The sequence below is a fragment of the Diabrotica virgifera genome, chromosome 2, assembly GCF_917563875.1.
Source record: "Diabrotica virgifera virgifera chromosome 2, PGI_DIABVI_V3a".
NCBI lineage: Eukaryota > Metazoa > Arthropoda > Insecta > Coleoptera > Chrysomelidae > Diabrotica > Diabrotica virgifera.
The window spans coordinates 224,322,251-224,347,779 of NC_065444.1; the positions used below are offsets into that span (position 1 = coordinate 224,322,251).

Below are 25,529 nucleotides of genomic sequence, written 5' to 3' on the forward strand. Positions count from 1 at the left end.
ATGGAGATGTTAAAAAGCGCGTCCAAAAGCAAGCAAATAAAGCCAATTACGTGTCAGGATGTCTGAGGGATGTCATCTGGAGAAACAAAGATATGAGGCTGGAAGGGAAAGTACGCATATACAAATCATGTGTAAGACCGATCATGACGTACGCGATAGAAACAAGATGTGACACAGCAGAAACCAAGAGGATACTGAGAACATCAGAAATGAGAACGCTGAGGTCAATAACTGGGAAAACACTGAGAGACAGAATACCGAACGACAGAATAAGAGATCTCTGTAACATACAAGATATAGTACGGTGGGAAAGACAGAGACGACGAGAGTGGAATCAGCATGTAACGAGAATGGACAGCGAGAGAATAGCCCGTAGAGCCAGGGATTCGAAGCCAACAGGCAAGCGACCAATAGGAAGGCCCTTTAAAAGGTGGCGAGATAGCTGGCAGTCAACATCACAGCTACGAATACAAGCGCAAAATCGCTAAGGAACAGGCCAAGAGGCCTATCATAAGAAGAAGAAGACAGTTTTTTATGATGTCATTTATCGCAGTGTTACGATCGGAGGTTGTCGGCACCGCTTTCGAGGAAACCAGCGCTTAACAGACAACTTGACCAATTTCTATCATACATTAATTCACTTCATAGTAATATTGAGTTTACAATAGAAACAGAACAGAATAATTCCATAAACTTTCTAGATGTAACGATTACCAGACTACACAACAAACATGAGTTCTCCCATACTGACACAACTATTAGATCTGGATCCCGCGTATGAAAAAAAGTTGATTAATAGCAAGCTGAAAATTTGTTAATAGCTTAAGGTTGTCTAGTCGGATAAACTTTGATATCTGCGAACACTGGAACAGGGGCAGTTTTAATTGTGGAACAGGTTAAAAATTTGGAACGGTCACACCACGAAAACGGCACATTTATTTTGTCCGACAGAACAGACTTAAACTCTCCGAACAGAGATTAAACTCTCATGCAAAAATCAGACTGCTATTTATCACTTGTCATAATTCCTGTCATTTGACATATTCTACATGTTCCACTCATTAAAACGCCCATTTGGTGAAAAATAGCAGTCTGATTTTTGCATGAAAGTTTAATCTTTGTTCGAAGAGTTTAAGTCTGTTCTGTCGGACAAAATACATGTGCCGTTTTCGTGGTCTGACCGTTCCAAATTTTTAACCTGTTCCACAATTAAAACTTCCCCTGTTCCAGTGTATAGTATGTTCCATATATCAAAGTTTGTCTGAGTAGACCCCCTTAAGCTATTAACAAATTTTCAGCTTGCTATTAATCAACTTTTTTTTCATACGCGGGATCCAGACCTATATACACAATTCATCATCCCATCCTACACAACACAAATTAGCAGACTACCATAGCATGATACATAGACTGACAGAAATTCCCATGGCAAAAAATAACTTCGAGATAGAACTAAACATCGTTAAACAAAAAGCAGTAAACAATGGCTATAGCAAACAAACAGTTAACAAAATTTTAAATCAAAAACTCCAGAAGAAAGCCCTGAAATTAGTGTATCCACCACCACAGAAAGAACCCAGTACCTTCTGCTCTCTCACATATACGGGCAAGATAACAACAAAAATAGCCAGATACATAAAAAAGAAAGGAATAACACCAGCTTTCAGAACTAACAACAACTTAAGCAAATATATTAAGAACAATAAAAGCCGAAAGAGAAAGCAACTACAGAGTGGTGTGTACAAACTAACATGTGGTGACTGTCCGAAAACTTACATCGGTCAAACTGGCAGAACCTTTGACAAACGGATAGCAGAACACAAAAGGGCTTTCAACAATAGAAAAACAGACACTTCTACATACGCACTTCACCTTCTAGATCATAATCATTCTTTCAATTAAGAGTTTCAAATTCTGCATATTCAAAATAAAGGCCTTAAGCTATCTTTTTTAGAATCTATGGAAATTAATAAATTGAAAAATACGGATATAATTCTGAATGACCAACTCGAGAAAAACAGCTCCCCACTCCTCAACCTCTTCAGTTAAAGACTTAAAAAGGCAAACACATTGTAAACTATATCACTTGAAAAAGGCACTCTGCCGAAACAGCCCTAGTCACTTAGTTGTAATAAAGTTTGTCTAAGTATAGAAAACAAAGGTTTTCAGTGTTTTATTGTTAGATAAAATGAACTTCCATCAAGTAACGGTCGAATCCATCAATGTTAATTAGATATTCAAGAAGAATAACTGCTACATAACTTGTCGATCAATAAGTACCGGGCCTAACTAGTAAAGCAACAATTTTTTGCAAAAATTATTCTTTATTGATCAAAATATAATATTTTAGCGGCGATACAATGATACCAACCCTCTCCTAATTTTTCGATGCCACCTTTGTAAAACGATTTATCTTTGCCTTCAATATAGGCTTCAGTTTCGGCGATTACTTGCTCATCGGAGCATCGAAACAGTTCCGTTGAGGTTTTCTTGCGAAATTTGAGAACAGCGTCACTTGTTATGGTCACGACCACGTCGCTCCCAGATACAAAGGGACTTCCTTCTTTTCGGACTGTCCTCTTCAACAATCCCTTCGGCCAATCCTCACTAATTACCCCTAGTATATCTTCCACATTCGCACTCGTGTCCTCGTTCATTCTCCTTTCAATCCCTGCCACTCGTTGTTATTCCGAAAACTCTTCGTCCAGGTTGGCCTGGATTCCGATATTACTAGTCGGGGCCATCGACGTAAACGTCTGTGTTCCCACAATTGTGGTACAGACGGAAGACCCCTTCGCTCTCTTCTTTTTATTTCCGCAGACCTCTGCTACCTCCCCTTCCATAAAAGTTCGCTCCAGTCTAATGAGCTGCATATCTAAGCCCGCCACCCCAGTCTTGATTTCAATTTTGGTGTTGGAATTGATCTTAGTCAACAGCAGCACCTCAGTGACCGTCTCCCTCAGCTCTTGCAGCTCTGCACTCATCTTTTTAACACTCTCGAATCCTGCTGGGGATTTCCCTGGCCCTATCCCCGCCTCCTGTCTCTTTCTCTTGCTGGTACTTACCGGCATATTATGAAATTTTGAAAAAAATTTGGAGCATAAATTTTAATGCTACCAACTTCTTCGGGAGCTCATTTGATAGATGTTTCTGAGTACATTAACAAATGTTTAATAAGTATACGTTATAAAATGCATCATTTTCCCGTTATTTAACCCGGGAACAGTCGCGCCGTTAAATAAAATCCTAACATTTTATCCTTTTCCGTGATAACTTGATGAACAATTTTGCAATATAACTTTCCAAAATTGTTAGAAATAAATATTTTTAAAATAATAAGTACATAAATAAAAATATAATGTCATCGCGCGTCATTGGTCAGCCGACCACGACACTCGGGATGTGCATTGGGATTCTCGGCCGTCCGCTTCTCCCGTTGGCCAAAATCTTGGAATTCCCGGTTATAACGTGCTGAACGCTTCTATAAAAACCGGTGGTTCCAAGTGCACTCTGGGAGTGTCGCTAGCTGGGGCTCTGCCTTTACCTTACCTAGACTCTGTGGTTGGGTCTTTTCGAACACCAAGAAGTTGTTTCATTCATTTGGCAGTAGTTCCTAGTTCCTGTTTTATTTTAGGTACATTTCGTAATGTTAAAAAATGTATATGTAGAATCAGCTAACTTTTATCAAAGCTAACATTTTTAATGTAAGAAATGACTGGTTCTTTTCAGAACCTTCTTCTTTAAGTGCCATCTCCACCACGAAGGTTGGCAATTATCATGGCTATTTTGATCTTCGAGGCAGCTGCTCTGAACAGTTGCCTTGAGCTGCAACCAAACCATTCTTTCAGAACCAGTCAATACTTATAGGTATTTTATTTTAGGTAAAAATTGTAATGTAAAAAATGGCACTCAGCTTTTGTCAAAGCTCAGTGCAAACCCCCTAGCATTAGTCTTTTTTAAGGCTGAGCTTAGCAGAGGACCTGCACTGTAAATGGATGAGGACCCAATACGCCGGGGGTGAACTGAGTAGCCTCTTGCATGGAATAAGTTAGGGACCTACAACTTGGGGAACTTACACCCTAACTTAATTCCGCTATTGTGGACATGGCACCTGACTCATGGGAGAACCCACCAATCCACCCTGAGATTAAGAGCCACACGAAGCCATGATAATGAGTTCAACTGGAGTTGGACTCACGAACACAGCAGGGGGAGGCCATGTTGCAAACCATGTTCTCAAATTCCGTAGCCATGATATTCTCCTACCGGGTCCTCGCTTACCTTTGTCATTACCTTGCAATATAGACTACAGCAGGTAGTATCGGTGCTGATTTCTCATAACGTGTCCCAGATACTGCAATTTTATGCGTTTGATGATAAACACAATCTTCGGTTCCTTCTTCATTCTTCCTAGAACTTCCTTGTTCGTGATCCTTGCTGTCCATGATATTCTCAGCATTCTTTTATAAAGCCACATCTCAAATTCTTTAAGTTTTTTAATAGTGGTGTCTGTAAGCGTCAATGCATCCGCTCCGTACAATAATACAGAGGTATGAATAGGTACGTATAGTGCCTACTGCGAGATATAAGATCTCGCAACTCGGTGACGCTCATTCATTGATCTTTACCAGATGGCGTTAAGGTATTAAAACTCTAGAAAACCGGAATACATAATATTAGGATGAAATCATTTATCTATATCAATATACAAAATACATCCGCATTACTTACCAGCCGGAACCAGCATAGTAAGAAGTAAACATGCACCTGTGATCATCATACAACTACACATTAAATTTCTTCTACCCCACTTGTTTAAAAAGATAAGTAATAATGAGTATCCAGGTATTTCCACAGCTCCCGATATCACAAAATTTAAATAAGGATCTCCTCCTAAATTATTCGTATTCCAGGACAAACCATAATATGTCAAGTTGTTCGCAAACCTAAAATTTATATTATTGTTAAAGAATTGTACCCACTAGAAATAAAAAATTAAATTATTAGTACAGATTAGACTATAATAGACAAGTGCCGTATTTTAAATATTGTCAGAGGAAAGGTGCAGCCCGGAGGGTTCGATGTGCAAAATGCATCGAGGCCATGGGTGAAAATGATACGTATAAATATCTCGAAGTAAAGCAAGCGCGGAAAATTCACCATAAGCAAATGAAAACTGAGATAACTACGGAGTTTATGCGAAGGGTAAACAGCTACTTCGTTCACACCTTAACAGTAGAGATTTGTATAAGGCACTAAACATCTACGCATGTTCCGCGCTTAGCTATTCATTTGACATTTACAAGTGAACAAAAACGGATATAGAAAATCTTCAGCGAATAGTACGAACACACCTCACAAAGACACAAAAACACCATCCTCGAAATGCAGTAGAAAGAACGACATTACCACGGAATTTAGGAGGAAGAGAACTTATGGATATAGGTGAGCAATTAGATAAACAGATTGCTAATTTAAAAACTTATTTTCAGATGCAGGGGCGACTTCCCAAAGGAGTCAGCTAAGACTCTGTAGACATACAGCGTCTAACTATTGGTTGACATCAGGAAAGATATTACCTGAAACGGAAGGTTCATTACTCGTCATTCAGGATCAGGTTATACTAACCAAAAATTATCTGAAATATATCATCAGAGACCCTCACGTCCAAAACGACAAATGCCGATATGGATATCAAGCCCAAGAAACCATTCAACATCTTGTTGGGGACTGTCAGGCATTTGCTGCAACTGAATATAAGAACGGCATGATTCAGTAGGAAAGATCCTTCATCAAAAGATAGGTATCAAACTGGGACTTCTCCAAACGGACCAACTCCCCATATGATCAATACGGTCCTGATAATATGCTTAAGAATAACAACTACAAGCTATGCTGGGACCGCACTGTGCTCACAGGCCAAACAGTGGCACATAATAGACCAGGTCTCGCATTAATAAATTAACGAGACAAACAACACTCATTGATATCTATGGTGCTAACAACAATAACCTGCGTGCTAAATACACTGAAAAGATCTCTAAATACAGAGATCTGGAAATTCAAATACGAAGACAATGGAGAATGCAAAATGCAAAGCACCCAGACAATACCTATTGATTTGGTGATAACAACAATAACTTGCGTGCTAAATACACTGAAAATATCGCTAAGTAAAGAGATCTGGAAATTTAAATACGAAGACAATGGAGAATGCAAAGCACCCAGATAATACCTACTATTCTCTCTACTACTGGTCATTCCGAAGAACCTCCTAAAAAACATTAAAAAGCTGGGTCTGAATGAACATCTCTATAAGACGATGCAGAAAGTTGTACTTCTCTCGTCGGCCAAATGTGTAGGGAAATTTTTGAGAGATACTCCTGCATACCAAGTCACCTAGGTCTCGATAACACGGAAAGAGTCGCACCAGAGCTCAATCCTTTTGATACCGTAGTGATGAGTGAATTCTTCCCTTAGAGGGAGTGAGGATCGTATGGCTGACTACAGACTTCATTGAAGCAGAAGATATCGCTTGTTTGGAGTGGCCGGCTTGCTCACCCGACGTTAAACCTATAGAGTATTTGTGGAATATGCTTAAAAGAAAAATTACAGTTCGCCGGAATACTCCACAAAACACAGCACGGCTAGTACATGCTGCTCTTGAAGAATGGAGCAACTTAATAATACAAAATGTTAACAATTTGATTAGGAGCGTGTCCACGCAAATCGAAGCTTGCATAAGGACTAGAGGTGGTAACACTGACTACCAAAAAAAAAACAATAAATAAATAAAAACAATTTAAACTTTATTCCTTTTACATTGAAATTTTTGTGATTAAATTGCTTTAAAATAAATATTGTTTTATTTCGTGAGTTCGTTTTTTTAAATTCGCACGAAATAATAAGAAATATCAGGTGATTCCATATAAGTTTGGGTGTGTGTATACTAATACTTACCAGTCAAAAAATATAATCAGAGATTTCTTTCTCATGTTGGGGTATTTAAATACGTCCAGTACAGACGTTTTGGTGCCTTTATTAGAATTATTAGTATCTTGAGATGTTACTAGAAGCTCATTGAGTGTTTCGTCGGAAATTTCTACTTTATTGTATTTAGCTGCTTCTTGAATAAGTTTTTTAGCTTCTTCTGTTCGGTTTTTCGTTAAAAGCCACCGAGCTGATTCTGGAATAAACCTAAAAATAATTTCAAATGGAATGTAAAAAACAGCATTTATGTCACTAAATAAATAAATAATGATTTTATTTCCAATAGGCTTACACCTAATCACAGAAAATATGCACTGAGCATCATTTGGAAAAAGGCCCACCCACAAAATGGATTATTTTTGATGTTTCGAATTTCCTAAACCTGTTATCCGATTTAAGTGATTTTTTTAATATGTTATAGCCTTATTCTTTAACAATATCGTTGTAATAATATTGTTGCTAGACAGGTAAATTGTTATTGTATACCGGGTGTACCAATCAAACTGTGTTTTTTTCTCCAAATTCACCACATCCTGTGGAATATTCTTACATTTATAAAATACTGAAATTAAAACTTAAATAGCCTCAGGTTTTCTTAACATTCTGTTTTTTTGATTCATTCGCTTATGTTGGAAAGTAAAAAAGTTAGGTACTTTAACAACTAGCCATGTTCTTCATCAATACAGGGTTTTTTCTAAATAGGTGCGACAAACTTTAATTTGTAATTCTGCATGAAAAAATAATGACCGTTTGCTTTATAAACATATATCCGCAAATGCTTTGTTTCCGAGATATGGGATGTTGAATTTTTTCTTACAAACTGACGATTTATTTATTGCTCTAAAACTGGTTGAGATATGCAAACGAAATTTGGTAGGTTTTAAGAGATAGTTATTGCGCATTTTTTGACATGCAATTAAGAATTTTATATTCTCCATTGGCGACCATACGGGTCATATTACCCCTATTATTATCATATTATTATTTTATTATGTCATAAAAATATCCCTAGCCTTTTTCGATGTGTGTATATTATAGTTTGACACAATGATGAATTGCAGCAAATTCAACGATATTTACCAGAGAACGGCAGTTCTCGTCAGTGGCGCACAACCCCAACAACAATACCCCTACAAGCGACACTATATATACACGAAATTTTCAATTTTCTAAATCTGACTGAATTGAAAATTGGACCAAATCCCATCTTAAAGTTTAGGAAAAGACTCACCCATCCATACGTCAACTCTCCATTTTGGTCCAAGGGTGTGGATTTTACGGCCCTTCCCATTTAGGGTCTGTTTTTCGTTCTCGGCCCCAAAACTCCCAAAAATTTGAAAATTTTAAGTCCGACCTTTACGGCTTCTGATAATACTGATCATTACCTTTCCAACGGATGTCTAATTTTGAAAATCGGTTATACCATTCAAAAATTACCGAGCTCAGAAGTATGACTCAATTTTTATTTAAAAAGGGGAAAATGTTTGTGGGTAATATGTTTGTATGTATGTATGTATGTATGTGTGTGGGAAAGTTACACCGATCTGAAATTTTTTTCTATGTTACAAGAGGGTGTGAGGGCCGATTCAGAACCGGTGTAATTTTTGACTTCTGACTACCCGTAAGCCAGCTAGAGGGCTAGGGAGATACAAAATAGCATATTTTTTGGGCGTATACATCTTAGGTTCAAGGAGAGACAAGAAAACCGCAAATACACCAAATCAATAGGGTTGAGTTAAACTTTCAAATGGTTCCTAAGCTATCAAGCTGAGACATATACACTGCTGACCATAGCCGAAAAACTGAAAAATTAAACTTTAAAAATTTTGGTTTTTCGACAATTACTCAAAATTTCAACCTACGAATTACGCCAATAACTGAGCGTTTGTAGGAGGTCTCTAGTCGCGTCTAATGGTGTATACCTCATATCTGGGAAAATTCGAATTTTTAAGTTATAGGCTTCATAAGTATGATCAAATCTATTTCTTATGGGAAAAACGGTTTTTCAAGCTCAATAATTCCTGTAATACGTTCAGTTATCATACTTGATCTTGGATGCGTCAGATACTGCTTGTCAATACGTTTCAAACTCATGTTTATTGATCAAAATCAGTTAAGCCGTTCAGAAGTTATAGAGCTCCAAAAGTATAATTAGTCCAGGAATTGAAACATTTCTCTTCGCAATTTTTACACAATTTTACAGATTTGCTTGAAAATTTGACAATACGTAGTGGATAGTCCAAGGATCAAAATCTATACGATGCCGAAAGACGCTTTTACCATGGGGTGACCCCAGGTGATTCCAGGTTATAATGGGAAAGGAGACGAGTAGACAGATGAAACTTAACAATGGTCTTCCACAGGGTTCTGTCCTTGCCCCTTTACTTTTCAGCCTCTATATTGCTGACATGCCTGAAACCGAATCTCGGAAGTTTGGATATGCTGACGACTGGACCCTTGCAACAAGCCACCAATCGTTAGAAACTACAGAAATCACTCTCACGAATGACTTATCCATCCTCAGCGAATACCTTAAGAAATGGAGACTACAGCCAAGTACTACAAAAACTGAAGTATCAGCTTTTCATCTAAACAACAAGTTGGCAAACAGAGAATTGCGAGTGTATTTTAATAACAAGCTGTTAAAACACAATAAATACCCGAAATACCTTGGGGTTACTCTAGACAGAACGCTCACATTCAGAGAACACCTGACGAAAACAGCAGCAAAATTGAAAACACGCAACAATATAATACAGAAACTCTGCGGCACTACATGGGGGTCCACAGCATCAACATTAAGATCCTCTGCTCTTGGCCTGATATATCCGGTGGCAGAATACTGTGCTCCAGTGTGGCTAAATAGCAGGCATACCCACCTGGTCGACACCCAACTAAACCGTACTATGCGTATGATAACAGGCACAATTAAGCCCACCCCTACAATGTGGCTACCTGCCCTTAGTAATATAGCACCACCCAACCTACGCCGCGAACATGCATTGGTTAAAGAATATAACAAAATAATGGACAGTCGCCACTCTACAATCTGCTCAAGCGCTGCAGCAATCCAACTTTGACTTAAATACCCGATGGAGAGAAGATTGGGAAAGTAGGACAGATCCGCATTACCATAGTCTACCGGACATCATAGGGAAACCTGGCGAATTTGAACGTTCCCGTAAGATTTGGGCAGCCCTTAATCGAATTCGAACAAACTGTGGAAGATGCGCCGACTCCCTCCACAGATGGGGTAAACTCCCCTCGCCTTCTGGTGACAGCGGCGCTGCAAGACAGACGACCAGTCACATTGTTCAGGACTGCCCACGCAGAGCATACACAGGCGACCCTATAGACTTTGTAATGGCAACCGAAGGGTCAATCGAATATATAAAAAAATTGGACATCTGTTTGTGATGCATTGTATAATGCATAAATCTAAATATATTCTGTGATATACTTAAGCCATACGCTAAATAAATAAAACCAAAAATTAATAGTTTTCGATTTATTGGTCATCGAAAGTGTTAGTTTTATATCGAAAAAATCAATGTTATTAATCAGTTTTCTGCTAATCACTCAAAAAGTTTTTGTTTTATCAAAACAACTTTACTTAACGAATATATACCTTTTAAAAAAGAAATAAAGTGTTTTTTTTTATTTTCTTTAAGACCAATAGTAATCGAGCTGTACTTTATTATATGTTAGCTTTTTTTCGTCAAATAATAAATATTATAGTTTCAAAGTCAAAAGACGGAAAAACTATGCATTTTTCGAGGACAACTTATAGAAACTAATTTTAAATATTTAAGAAGATCTATCTTCAAAAATAAAAATAAAGTCTGTAGCTTAAAAATTAAGTGACCTTATAATGAAAAGAATGTCAGTTCCTATTTTTTCAGTCAAAAAGTTATCGGAAACAACCCCCTAATTACCACCCTAATTAAAATTAGTCATCGACCTTATTCCGTATTTTTTATTTATGTATTTTTAATAGATTACAGAAGTTTGACCGGCTTAAAACAATTAGTTTTTAAAAAAACTGGAGTTAAAAGCGAATAACGAATTTTTGTAGATTGGTAAAACATGACCTTTTCTTCAGAATAGAAAGATTAGAATCAGAGATGCGAAAAAATGTTTACATATGAAAATATAGCTTGTTTAATTCTTAAGAACTTGGTTTACGAAAATTTTTTCTACGACAAAAATTGAGTGAGCTACAGACAATGGGAACTTGTAATAACATGCAAGAACCACCTTTACCAACCCTTTCAAAGTCACCTCTTTTTGCGACTGAGGATTTTAAAACGATTTAATATTAATAGTCTTATAGATCTTATAAAAACCTACAAAAAATTTGTTTAACAAACTTTCTGATATAAAAAATAAAAAAGTTATGGTTAAAAAACCAATAAATTTTGTTGAAAAAAAATGGAAAAATCCAATTGGAAGCATAATAACGTAAGTTAGCGGTGTTTTTTTGTATGGTGTACGTTAAAAACTTATTACCAGAGAACGGCAGTTCTCGCCAGTGGCGCATAATATCCCTACATGCGACACTATTTATAAAGCTTAACGTGTATTCGATAAACATTGCATTAAACTTCATACATTTAATTTATAAATAACTTTGAAAAACTCCTGATACAAGAGTAAAAAACCGCTATACGCCGTAAAAATGAGTGGCGCACACAATATTCCAGCTACAAAAGAGCTGATATGAATATTATGTGACGCGATAATGTATTTTCATTTTGATGGAAAATAAAATTCTAGTTTTATTTTAAAAGATGTTTCGCGCTAATAAAACGCGCCACAAAAGAGCTTCAAATGCAAATTGTGTCAAAGTTATCCTTTTGTGGCGCGTTTTACTTCAAATTTAGCAAATATTATGGAAAAATCTTTTAAAATAAAACTAGAATTTTATTTTCCATCAAAATGAAAATACATTATCGCGCCACGTAATATTCATATCAGCTCTTTTGTAGCTGGAATATTGTGTGCGCCACTCATTTTTACGGCGTATAGCGGTTTTTTACTCTTGTTTATACTTACCACCAATACCCAAGGAAAAGAACTCCAGGTATCGTCAAAGCAAATTGTAACCATCTCCAATTATCTATGTAATACGCGAACGCAGCTGTCAACATATATCCTAGTGAGAAGAACATTTGGCAAACCGTTCCAGCTATAGGTCTTTTAGACGGTCCTACCATTTCAAGGCCTATAACATAAGCCACTAGAAAGACTCCAGAAGTAGTCGCTCCGATGATAAGTCTGAGAAATGTAAAAGTCCATAATTCTGGTGCTACCGATGCCAATAAACCAGCTACCAACTGAAGGACAAGTGATACGAAGAAGGTTAATTTACGACCGTACCTAAAACAGATAGTGTTATAAATTATTATCATTAAAAAAAACTGTTCCTGTGGAATACCACAGGAATGGAGATCAAGCATCCTAATACCTTCTTCCAAAAGAGAGAAAAATCGGACCTGGAGAATTACAGAGGAGTTAATTTATTAAACACAACATTAAAATTAACGAGCAGAGTCGAACAAACAAACTGAATAAAATGATAACATTAGCAGAAGAATGACAAGGTTTTAGGTCGGGCCTAAAATAACACCGGATAATAAGTTTAATGAGTTATAGGTATACGCTCAAAATTTCTTTAAAAATTATACACCGGAGATTACACAACAAACTTGAGCAAGACATTAGTGACACACAATTTGAATATAGAAATGTAGTACATTCTTTCGCGGTTTTTGCTCTAAATTTTAAAGAACCGCTTGGATTGACATGAAATTTGGCATACGTATAGCTTACATGTCAAAGAAAAAAAGTGATATTATGCCGATGTGTGCTTTTGCCCTGAGGGGTGACTTTCACCCCCTCTTGGGGGTGAAAAAATTTATGTCCAAAATAAGTCCGGAAATGGGTAAACTGACTAATTTTAAGTAACTTTTGTTCTATAGAGCTTTTTTGCCAAGTCAACACTTTTCGAGTTATTTGCGAGTAAATATGTTCATTTTTCAACAAAATAACCACATTTTTAGACGGTTTTTCGCAAATAACTCAAAAAGTAAGTATTTTGTCAAAAAAAACTTTCTTAGCAAAAACATAGCTTATAAAAAAGTCAAAAAAATGGTGTATGCGTTAGGTCTCTGGATCTCATAGAACCAGAGTTATAGCCAATGAAAAATAGATTCATATTCACCAAATTTCAAATAGAATATTTCGACCTGAAATATCCACAAACTTAAGCACTTTTTGGGGAAAAGCCATTAAAACTTTTTTAAAGTGTTTAAAAAAAGCTTTATTTCTGTTTTTACAAAAAGTTTCTATCATTAAATTTAAGCAAGTTACGCTCAAAATAAAGTTGGTCCCTTTTGTTTTGGCAAAAAAAAATCGGGAAGACCACCCCCTAATTAGAAACTTAAATTAAATTAATCGTTACCGCTTCACAAATTATTTTACTTATGTTGTGTTTATAACATGATCTGTAAGTTTCATCGATTAAAAGTGCTTATTTTTTAAAAAAATTAGTTTTGAAAAATATGCCTTTTTTCAAAATAACTTAAAAATTGTTAGGGATACCAAAAATCTCGAAAAACAAAAAAAGTCAGCATTGCTTTCAATATCATATATTTTTTTGTTTTTCTGTTAGACCAAAAATTGATTAAGATTTGGTGTTTCTAAATTTGCGTACATTCATGATCAGTGACTCGTTCAACCCCTTTTAACTATAGCCTTTTCAATAATAAGGACTTTGAACCGATGAAATTTACAGATCATATAAACAATACATACACGAGTCAAGAAACTTGTGAAGTCGTAACGATTAAGTTCATTTAAGATACTAATTGGGGGGTGATTTTCTGGATTTTTTTACCAAAACAAAAAGGGATTTTATTTTAACAGAAATGATTTTTAATTAAAGGGATTAACAGAAATGAAGCTTTTTTTAAACACTTTAAATAAGTTGTAATGAGTTTTCCCCGAAATGTGCTTCATTTTTGGTTATTTCACGTTAAAGTATTCCATTTGGAATTTGACGAATATGAACCTATTTTTCATTAGCTATAACTCTGCTTCTACTAGGTATAGAGACGTGGAATGTTTTTTCGACAAAATACTTACTATTTGAGTTATTTGCGAAAAACCGTCTAAAAGCGTGGTTATTTTGTTGAAAAAATGAACATATTCACTGCCAAATAACTCGAAAAGTATTGACTTAGTGAAAAAACTCTATAGAACAAAAGTTACTTAAAATTAGCCAGTTTATCCATTTCCTGACTTACTTTTGACGAATATTTTTTCAACCCCAAGAGGGGGTGAAAACGACCCCCAGGGCAAAAGCACATATCGGCACAATATCACTTTTTTTCTTTGACTTGTTAGCGTGTATGCCAAATTTCAAGTCAATCCAAGCGGTTCTTTAAAATTTAGAGGTTTTGCAATATTTTACCGTTAAAGAACGGACTAATGCACTGGGAGCAAGGGAAGCCCCGTTCGCTGTAAATGTATGTACCTACTTGTGCAAAGGTGCATGGATGTTAATCAGCCAGTATATATGTGTTTCTTGGATTACAACAAAGCCTTCGATAAGGCCAGACATAACCGCCTTATCGAATTGCTTGAAAAGAAAATCTTAGAAATGAGACACATCAGGAACATTAGCACTATCTATTATAATCAGATCGCTGTGGTAAAAGAGAACAACGTCTTTCAATTGAAGTACAGATTGAGGGGGCATCAGGCAGGGCTGTGTCCTGTCTCCTACCTTGTTCAATTTGTATTCAGTATTCAGAGGAAATAATGCAAGAAGCACTAGAAGAACTAACTACGGGAATAAAAGTAAATGATCAACCAATCAATAATAAATATACGGTTTGCCGACGACAATATATTTTATTAGCGAAATGTCTTGAAGATTTGCAACAAATGGTTGACAGAGTGGTAGAAGTCAGCGAAGAAAACGGACTGTCCTTAAACACTAAAAAGACACAATTTATGGTAATCACAAAAGCCCAACAGCCCCAAGAAAGCATAATAGAAAAAAGTTGAAAAATATAAATATCGGGTAAAATAATTAATGAAAATAATGAATACTAATAGTCTGGGCAGATTATCGGAGAATAGGCCATTTTTGGGAAAAGTTATTTATCAGCCATTTTATTGCTGAAATCGAATCTTATGATTGTATATATTAATAATTTAGGTATGCAAAGTCCTCAGATAGTGTGCTACTTTTTTTATAAACAAAATGGCGCCCGAAAATCCTGTTTTTTTCAATTTTTGCTCAATAACTCCAAATATTTTAACTTTACACCAAAAACACCCAAGTAAAAATCTGGAATTATAATCTATACGAAAAGAGCTTTTATATTACCAAGTTATTTAATTACTGATAAACAATTACTTAGCTAAAATTTTTATTTGAAAATTAAAGATTTTGTTGGAAAAACCAGCATTTTCCGGGGAAAATTTTCGTCGGAGTAAATCGGGAAAAACATGTCTCTATGCAGAATTTAATTACGGTGAATTTTTATTTGGGTGTTTTTGGTGTAAAGTTAAAATCTTTGTAGTTATAGAGCAAAAATTAAAAAAAAAACACAATTTTGTTTATAAAAAAAGTAGCACACTATCTGCGGACTTTGCATACCTATATTATTAGTATATACAACCATAAGATTCGATTCCAGCAATAAAATTTCTGGTAAATAACTTTTCCTTGTATTTTGCTAATTAGCCCAGTGTATAAGGGATATTACAATTTCTTTAAAGATAAGACTTCTGAGATGCTATGTGTTGCCCGTATTATTTTATGGATTGGAGGCTTGGACATTAAAGAAAGATGTTTTGGACAGATTAGAAGCCTTCGAGTTATGGGCCTACAGAAGAATATTAAGAATAAGTTGGGTGGATCGAGTCACGAATGTCACGAAAGAGAGGTTTTAAATACAATTAAAATTGCAATATCTGGGACATATCATGAAGGGTGAGCGTTATATTTTGTTGCAGTTAATAATAGAAGGAATAATACGGGGTAGAAGGAGTCGTGGAAGAATACGCATCTCCTGGTTAAACAATTTGAAAGTTTGGTTTAACTACTTTAAAAATTTATAAAGCAATATAGACGAACGGAACAACCCCAAAAAAACGCTTATGTCTCGAGATACTGACCACGGAGAGGTGGATGGCTAACTTTAGTCATATTGTATGTTTTTGATGGTGCTGAAAACGAAAATGAGGTTTATTTTGAATTTGATGTGGGGGAACATTGTCAAAATCGCAATTTTACCCCAAAAACAAAAAAAATAAAATCACGTTTTTTTGCGTTTACCTCGTTACAACTCTGTTCCATTTTAATATTTTTTTCTGAAATTTTTACAGTATATACCTAGCTCTAACATTTCTGAAGACAACGGTACCTGTTTCATCTGATAAAGGTTATGAATTTTTTAAAGGAAAAGGTGCAGATTTGTGCATTGCAAAGTTTAATCGCAAAAGTTGTGTGACGAAGTTTAAAATTTATCTTCTTAATCACGTTTATGTTAAAATAGAGAGTACAAAGAAGTTTTCTGGTAAGCTTTAGATCAAAATGATTTATAAAAAAAAATAGTGCAACTTTTAATGTCGACATTAGAAATCCCCAATATAACGCTTATTTTTCGAGATACTGACCATGGGTGGTGAATGGCTAATTTTTGTCTTAGATTATGTTTTTGGCCGTGATGAAAACGAAAATGAAATTTATTTTAAATTTTAAATAGGGGAATATTGTCAAAATTGCAATTGTACCCTAAAAATAAAAAAAAATAAAATCACGTTTTTTTGGTTTAGCTCGCTACAACTCTAGTCCGTTTTAATATTTTTTTCTAAGTTTGTACACTATATATCGTTCACTGTTTTGAAGACAATGGTTTCTGATTTAATCTTTTAGTCTTATTCTAGTAAAAGTTATGAATAAAGTACAAGGTGCAGATTCGTGAATTGCAAAGTTTAATCGCAAAATTTGACTGACAAAATTTGAAATATAGATTTTAAATCAAATTCAGAAATAAAACATAAGTACAAAGAAGTTTTCTGAAAAGTTTTGGATCAAAATATTTTATAGAAAACAAATCGTGCAACTTTTAACATCTACATTATAAATACCCAAAATAACGCTAATTTTTCGAGATACTGATCATTGGTGGTGAATGGATAATTTTGGTCTTACTTTATGTTTTTGATAGTGCTGAAAACGAAAATAAAGTTTATTTTTAGTTTTAGGTGGGAGAACATCGTCAAAATCGCAATTTTTCCCTAAAAATAAAAAGAAATTAAACCACGTTTTTCTTAAAATTAAAAGTTGCACCATATTTTTTCTATAACACATCTAAACCCAAAACTCCTCGAAAAAAATTCTTTGAACTCTATGGTTTAACATAAACGTAATCAAATAGATAAATTTTAAATTTTGACACTTATTTTTTGCGATTTAACTTTGCAATTCACGAATCTGCACCTTTGATTTTTTTAAATCTATCTATCTATAAGCGAGGTTCCTACAGCCTCTGCCGCTTCTCGCATTTCGACCGCCATCGTTTTCTGTCCATCCATTCGTCTTCTTTGATGGCTCTATCTTTCATGATGTGCCGTACATTTTCTTCCCAGGCAACTGAAGGTCTTCCCCTTCTTCTTCTTTGGTGTGGTATGTAATTCAAAGCTTTCTTTGGCCATCTATCTTTATTCATTCGTTTACCATTCGTGACCATACCACACTAGTTGTCTAGTTTCAATTCTATCTAGACTGGAATATACAGTATATGTCCTCCTTCTAATATCTTCATTCCTGATGTGATCTTTTTTAGATATACCACACGCTCTCCTTAGATAATCCATTTCTACTACTTCTATTCTTTTTCTATCTTTTTTTGTCATCTGCCAAACTTCTGCCCCATAAGTCATAATACGCTCTACCAAGGTATGATAGATTGTCAATTTCGTTTTTTGTCTTATATTTAGACCACAATAGAGAGCTTAGAATGTTTACCGCTTTTTTGCCCTGCTGCGTTCTCTATTCGATGTCTCTTTTGGTAGTGCCTTCTTTAGATATTATAGATCCGTGATATTTATATTCATTACATCTTTTTGTGGTTCTAATTTCTAACCCTGGATCTTCTTCATCATCCCCTATTTTAAGATACTCTGTCTTTCTCAATATGAATATGTCAAAGACAGAGAGTATTTTTAAAAATTCATAACTTTTATGAAGAAAAGACTGAAAGACTACAATTGCTTTCATAGTCTTCACAAAGGTGAGAAATATATGTTGTAGACATTTTAGAAAAAAATATTAAAATGGAACAGAGTTAAAAAAACAAAATTCGTGAGTTAACTTTTTTTTCATTTTTAGGTTAAAATTGCGATTTTGACAATGTTCCCTGACATAAAATTCAAAATAAACCTCTTTTTAATTGTCAGCACCATCGAAAACATAAAATAAGACCAAAATTAGCCATTCACCGCCCATGATCAGTATCTCGAAAAATAAGTGATATTTTGGGGATGTATAAGGTCTATATTAAAAGTTGCGCCATTTTTTTTCTATTAAACATTTGTAACTAAAACTTTCCAGAAAACTTCTTTGTACTCTGTTTTAACAAAAACGTGATTAATAAGATAAATTTTAAATTTTGCCACTCAACTTTTGCGATTAAACTTTGCAATTCACGAATCTGAACCTTGTACTTTAATAAATTCATAACTTTTACTAGAATAAGACTAAAATCTTAAAACAGATACCGTTGTCTTCAAAAAAGTGAGCAACATATACTTAGTGTACAAACCTTAGAAAAAAATATTTAAATGGACCAGAGTTGTAGCGAGTTAAAAGCAAAAAAATGTGATTTGACTTTTTGTTATTTTCATGTAGTCCAGAAAGCCACTGCGCATCCGCTAGGAAAAATATTCTAATTCGGATTTTTTGCACAATCGTACTCAAAAAGGACTCCTTTTAACAAATCTGCATGTTGCCAGGACCAAAAGGTGGTCAAACATTGTTTAAACGTTTTTTTTTTGTTTTTTTCCTAAAATTATTTTTTTCGCATGGAAAAAAGTTTTTTTAGGTTTTTTGGATCATTCCAAACATAAAAGGTCTTTAGTGACTTTTCCCTAAAAATGATTATTTTTGAGCGAAATGAGCGAAATTTGCCATTTTTAACCCTCAAAAACCATGTGAAAAACTGAAAATTTTAATGTTGCCAAGGTAGGTAGATATTCTTTAAACATCTATTGATGAAATCCCGAAGAGTTTTTTGTAATACAATATTCAAAACTCCTTTGTTTTTCAATTGCTAATCAAGCGTGCGCGACACTATTTTCCACCGACAGTATGGTGCAAATGAAAGGAATAAATTCGTTATTTCGTAAACCGGCAAGATTAAGGAAAATCCCGAAATAGGTCGATTTTTATATTTAAGGTATGATATTGTGGCATATATGGTATACTAGTGACGTCATCCGTCTGGGCGTGATGACGTAATCGATGATTTTTTTAAATGAGAATAGGGGTCGTGTGGTAGCTCATTTGAAAGGCTCTTCAATTCTCTATTCAGTAATGTAAACATTTACATAATTATTTATACAGTGTGTCCTTCTACTTATGTTTTTGTCAAATAATTTAATTTAATAAAAATTTTTTGGACACCCTGTATAAATAATGATGTAAATGTTTATATTACTGAATAGATAATTGAAGAACCTTTCAAATGAGCTAGCACACGACCCCTATTCTCGTTAAAAAAAATCATCGATTACGTCATCACGTCCAGATGGATGACGTCACTAGTATACCATATATGCCACAATATCATAACTTAAAAATAAAAATCGACCTGTTTCGGGATTTTTCCTTAAAGTCGCCAGTTTATGAAATAACGAATTTATTCCTTTCATTTGCACCATACTGTCGGTGGAAAATAGTGCCGCGCACGCTTGAATAGCAATTAAAAAACAAAGGAGTTTTGAATCTTGTATTGCAAAAATCTCTTCGGGATTTCATCAATCGATGTTAAAAGAATATCTACCTACCTTGTTAACATTCAAATTTTCAGTTTTTCACATAGTTTTTGAGGGTTAAAAATGGCCGATTTCGCAATTTTTCAATTTTTAATCGCTTATATGTCAAAAACTATCATTTTTAGAGAAAAGTCGCTAATACCTTTTCTGTTTGGAATGATCCAAAAAACCTAAAAAAACTTTTTTCCATGCAAAAAAAATAATTTTAGAAAAAAAAAAACAAAAAAAAAAACGTTTAAAAAATTTTTGACCAACTTTTGGTCCTGGCAACATGCAAATTTGTTAAAAGGAGTCCTTTTTGAGTAAGATTGTGCAAAAAATCCGAATTAGAATATTTTTCCTAGCGGATGCGCAGTGGCTTTCTGGACTAATGGTAAAATTGCGACTTTGACAATATTCCACCACCTAAAATTTAAAATAAATTTCATTTTCGTTTTCAGCATCGTCAAAAACATAATCTAAGACCAAAATTAGCCATTCACCAACCATGGTCAGTATGTATCTCGAAAAATAACCGATATATTGGGGATTTCTAATGTCGATAATAAAAGTTGCACTATTTTTTTTTTCTATAAAACATTTTGATCTAAAATTTTCCAGAAAACTTTTTTGTACTCTCTATTTTAACATAAACGTGATTAAAAAGGCTAAATTTTAAATTTCGTCACTCAACTTTTGCGATTAAACTTTGCAATGCACAAATCCGCACCTTTTCCTTTGAAAAATTCATAACCTTTATCAGAATAAGAATTAAAGCTTGAAACAGGTACCGTTGTCTTCAGAAATTTTAGAGCTAGGTATATACTGTAAAAATTTTAGAAAAAAATATTAAAATGGAACAGAGTTGTAGCGAGGTAAACGCAAAAATAGATGATTTTATTTTTATTTATTTTTAGGGTAAAATTGCGGTTTTGACAATGTTCCCCACATGAAATTCAAAATAAATCTCATTTTCGTTTTCAGCACCGTCAAAAACAGTATGTCTAAAATTGGCCATTCATCTCTCCGTGGTCAGTACGTGGTCATATTGGGGGTGCCTGCCGCTAGCTTAATAAAAATGCAGGCAATAACGAAAATAAAACTAAATCAAATTTGGTTTATCAATATTTTGTACAAACCTGTCGGACATTTCTCCAAATAAAATTGATCCAAGCATTACACCTACCATAAAAAGGGCATTCGATGTTGCTATTAAATAGGCCGAGTTACACGTTAGCCCATACTGTAAAAGTTAAAGCTCTTTAATCATTGGTTATTCTGGTAGCATTATTAATAAGTTATTTGTAAGACAATACAAAAAATATCATTCAATTAATATTACATATACCCGATGTAACAAAAATGCAGGTCATAAATTAAGTCACATATTCTGGGGCCAAAAATAGTTTGATTTTTGATTTTTTGAAAGTCGATTTTTTCCAATATATCAAAAACTATTAGAGATTTTTTATTGAAAATGTGGTATTCTTGTGGCAGGAACATCTTAAAAAAATAATAGTCAAATTTGTGCATCCCATAAAAATTTTATGGGGATTTTCTTCCCTAAACCCCCCCCCCAAATATTTGTGAAGGTTCCAATTAAATTATTATTGTGGTACCATTAGTTAAATACATTGTTTTTAAAACTTTTTTGCCTCTTAGTATTTTTTCGATATGCCAGTTTTTATCCTTTTATTCTTATTTTGAACATTTTTTAAAATTCACCACAATTGTAAATGGTTAAGTAAGATTATGGAATATTATTTTTTGATACTATTATTACCACGTCTCTATAATCGTATTAAACCGTTTAGAATATAAACGATAATATGTGGTGGATTTTACAAATGTTCAAAATATCTCGATAAAAACTGGCTTATCGAAAAAGTACTAATATACTAAGCAAAAAAGTTTTTAAAAACATTGTGTTTAACTAATGGTACCACAATAATAATTTAAATGGAAGGTATACAAATTTAAGGAAACAAAAGCCCCACAAATTTTTTATGGGGTGCACAAAATCACTGTTATTTTTTTTAAGATGTTCCTGCCATAAGAATGCCACATGTCCATTTTCAATAAAAAATCTCTAATTGTTTGCGATATATATTTAACGAATTATTCGTTGATATACAGGGTGTAACAAAAATACAGGTCATAAATTGTACCACATATTCTGGGACCAAAAATAGTTTATTTGAACCTAACTTACCTTAGTACAAATGTGCACATAAAAAAAGTTACAGCTCTTTGAAGTTACAAAATGAAAATCGATTTTTTCCAATATATCGAAAACTATCGATATCGATAAATATAAAACTTCTTATGACAGGAAAATCTTTAAAAAAATTATAGTGAAATTTGTGCACCCCATAAAAAAATTATGGGAGTTTTGTTCTTTCAAGCCCCCCCAAACTTTTGCGTACGTTCCAATTAAATTAATATTGTGATACCATTAGTTAAACACAATGTTTTAAAAACTTTTTTACCTCTTAGTACTTTTTCGAAAAGCCAGTTTTTATCGAGATATTTTGAATATTTGTCAAATCCACCACATTTTTGTATATGGTTACGTATGACTATTATAGAGACCTGGCAATAACATGAAAATTTACATTTTTAGGGATGTTTTGAACCAATTAAAAAAGAAACCACATCTCGATAAAAGATGCCTTATCGAAAAAATAGTAGGAGGTAAAAAAAGTTTTAAAAACACTGTGTTTAACTAATGGTACCGCAATAATAGTTTAATTGGAATGTATACAAATATTTGGGGGGTTTAAAGGAACAAAACTCCCATAAAATTTTTATGTCAACATATTAAAAAATAAGCCGCATCTCGATAAAAACTAGATTATCGAAAAAATACTAAGAGGCAAAAAAGTTTTAAAAATATTGTGTTTAACTTATGCTACCACAATAATAATTTAATTGGAACGTACGCAAAAGTTTGGGGGGTTTAAGGTAACAAAACCCCCATCAAATTTTTATGGGGTGCACAAATTTCACTATATATTTTTTTAAGATTTTCCTGCCATAAGAATGCCACTTGTCCATTTTCAATAAAAGATCTCTAGGTAAAAAATAGATAAAAAATTAAAATAGATAAATTATAAAAAAATTATAAAAATAAAAGAGTTTTCGATATATGAAAAAAAAATGATTTTCATTTGGTAACTTCAAATGGCTGTACCTTTTTTACGTGCACATTTGTACTAAAGTAAGTTAAGTTCAATCGAACTAATTTTAGTCCCAAATATGTAATTTAATTAATGACCTGCCTTTTTGTTGTTGTTCTTCTTCTTATTGCGCCAACTAAAGCTTTGAAAACTGCTGCACGAAAAATGTCTGCGGATGAGCGGTCAAACCATCTTCTCAGGTCCATCAGTCAGGAGTTCTGGCGTCTTCCTGTACTCTGCCTTTTAATATGATTTGAAGTAGTTCATATTATTCTATATTTCCCCTCTCAACACATGGTCCAAGTATTATATTTTTCTTTCTATATTGTATTATTTTTTATTGCACTCTGTATATCAACAGATTTCACGCACCAATACAGCAGAAAAGTAAATGACGTATATGAATTATAAATTTAATTCTTGTAAGCAGTAAAAGAGGGTTGTATCTGTAGCGACAATCGCATTTTCTAACATGCAAAGGAGTTATAACAACAGTAAAGGATATCTTTGAGAGGTATTTAAAAGGCAGTTCAAAGGTAAAAAGAAGACGGATGACAGAACACATATTGGATTTGGTGGATATTAGCAGCTTATGAGTTTCTCGAGGCAACGCTGTCGAGTTATTTTAGTTTTAACGATTTTTGAGTTTTTGGTATACTCTGGTATCACAAAGAAATTTCTTGTAAGAAAGGGTGAAAATCAAAGGGTGAATATTAACGTAAAAACAAAAAATATCTCGACAGCGATACCTCACGAAATGTCTAAAGAAAATATATGCAAAAATTCAGGTGAATCGGTTAAGTAGTTTTTGAGTTACAATGTCCACCGCCATTGATAGTCGAGGAAATGAAGCTGAAAAAATGGCAAAACCTCGCAATTTTTTCGTCCAGCATCTATTTGTACAAAAATTTGGGATTAGGCTCATTACAGCCTCTAGTTCATTTTCTATATTGAGCCGTTGTACGCTTTTGGTTTTGTAAGGGTGAAAACTACCCCTAGTTGTAAAAAATTATAAAATAACATTTTAAACTTTAATATTGTCAACATTTGGTTCTTATCTGTTACATAATGAATGTTTTATGCTTTAAGCTATACTATCATAATATTTCAAGCCTTAAAACCGCCCTTGTTGGAGCTATATATAAAAAATTTACGTATCCTAAAAGAATAATTTCGGCTTGCATCGATTTACATAAAAATTTGGGATTAGGATCATCTCACCCTGTACTTCATATTCTATATCATGCTTAAGGGCGTTGATTATTTTTAGGGGTGTAAACAACCCCTTATTGTCAAAAATTATATAAAAACATTGTATACTTTAGTATGGGTAAAATTTGGTTTTGATTGGTTAAATAATGATTGTTTTATACTTTAGGATATAATATCATAATATTTCAACCCTTAAAAACCACCCTTAATAACATTACAGTTTTTATAAGTAGATATTTTAATAGGTCTATACAGAAAAAAAAGTAGAATTAAAGAATTACAAAAACATTTATTTACACAAAAATACGAATTTACAAATATGTACAAATACAAATTCAAATAGTTTTTTAGTCATCTTCCAGTATACGAACCGGTTCTGTGGTATTATACATACATTGAAAATTATCCGAAAGCGGACTATCCGAATTTTTCGAAAAAAAAAATTCGTTCTATAAACAGCTCCTTCATTTTTGGCGGTGAACAGATTTTTCAAAAATGACTTTGTAGGATTTTTGAAGAGTTATAAGACTCTGTAAACTAAGTTCCGTAAGATCCCTCAGTTTTTAATTAGGGTGGGTTTAAAGGGCTCGAATAAGGTGGTGTTTGCTCGTAAATAGAGGTTTTAAACAGCTATATCTCGCTAACTGTTCACTCTAATGAAAATCTATGCACAAGGGAATTTTAGTAATTAAAGAAGCTATAATTTGGTAATCTATCATTTTTTTCGTATCTCCAGTATTTTCGCAGATATTTTGAAGTAAAAGTGAAAAATGGGAAATTCCAAAATATTAATTTTTCTTTAAACTTCAATTTTTCTAAAATTAGGCCTTTTAAATAGGTCAAACTTCTTGGGTGTATTGATAATACAAATATAAAAGGAACTACAGAAAGTTGAAGACCTATTTTTAATCAGGAGGGTACTTAGGGGGTTGTTTTCACTGATTTTTTCATAGAGAAAAGCAGGTAGCGACCTTTTCTTGATCATAAGTCGCTTACTTTTCAGACTAGAAACTTTTTATTATTTTTTTTGAAAGGCCTAACTGTATACTTAAAAAAAGATTATTCAAGTTTTTCTCGAAAAATGCAAAATTTTTC

At 33.8% G+C, this 25,529-nt stretch overlaps 1 protein-coding gene across 3 annotated transcripts in view; it reads right to left on the minus strand.

Moving 5' to 3' along the window:
* LOC126880431 (organic cation transporter protein-like) overlaps window positions 1-25,529 on the minus strand; it is a 241,254-nt gene that overhangs the window by 18,974 nt on the left and 196,751 nt on the right. For all 3 annotated transcript variants that reach the window (XM_050644284.1, XM_050644286.1, XM_050644285.1), the window contains exons 4-7: window positions 21,183-21,286; window positions 12,046-12,369; window positions 6,961-7,197; window positions 4,732-4,946 (exon numbers count right to left, since the gene is read on the minus strand). In XM_050644284.1, the coding sequence (XP_050500241.1) occupies window positions 4,732-4,946; window positions 6,961-7,197; window positions 12,046-12,369; window positions 21,183-21,286 (880 nt within the window). The remainder of the gene's footprint in view (window positions 1-4,731; window positions 4,947-6,960; window positions 7,198-12,045; window positions 12,370-21,182; window positions 21,287-25,529) is intronic.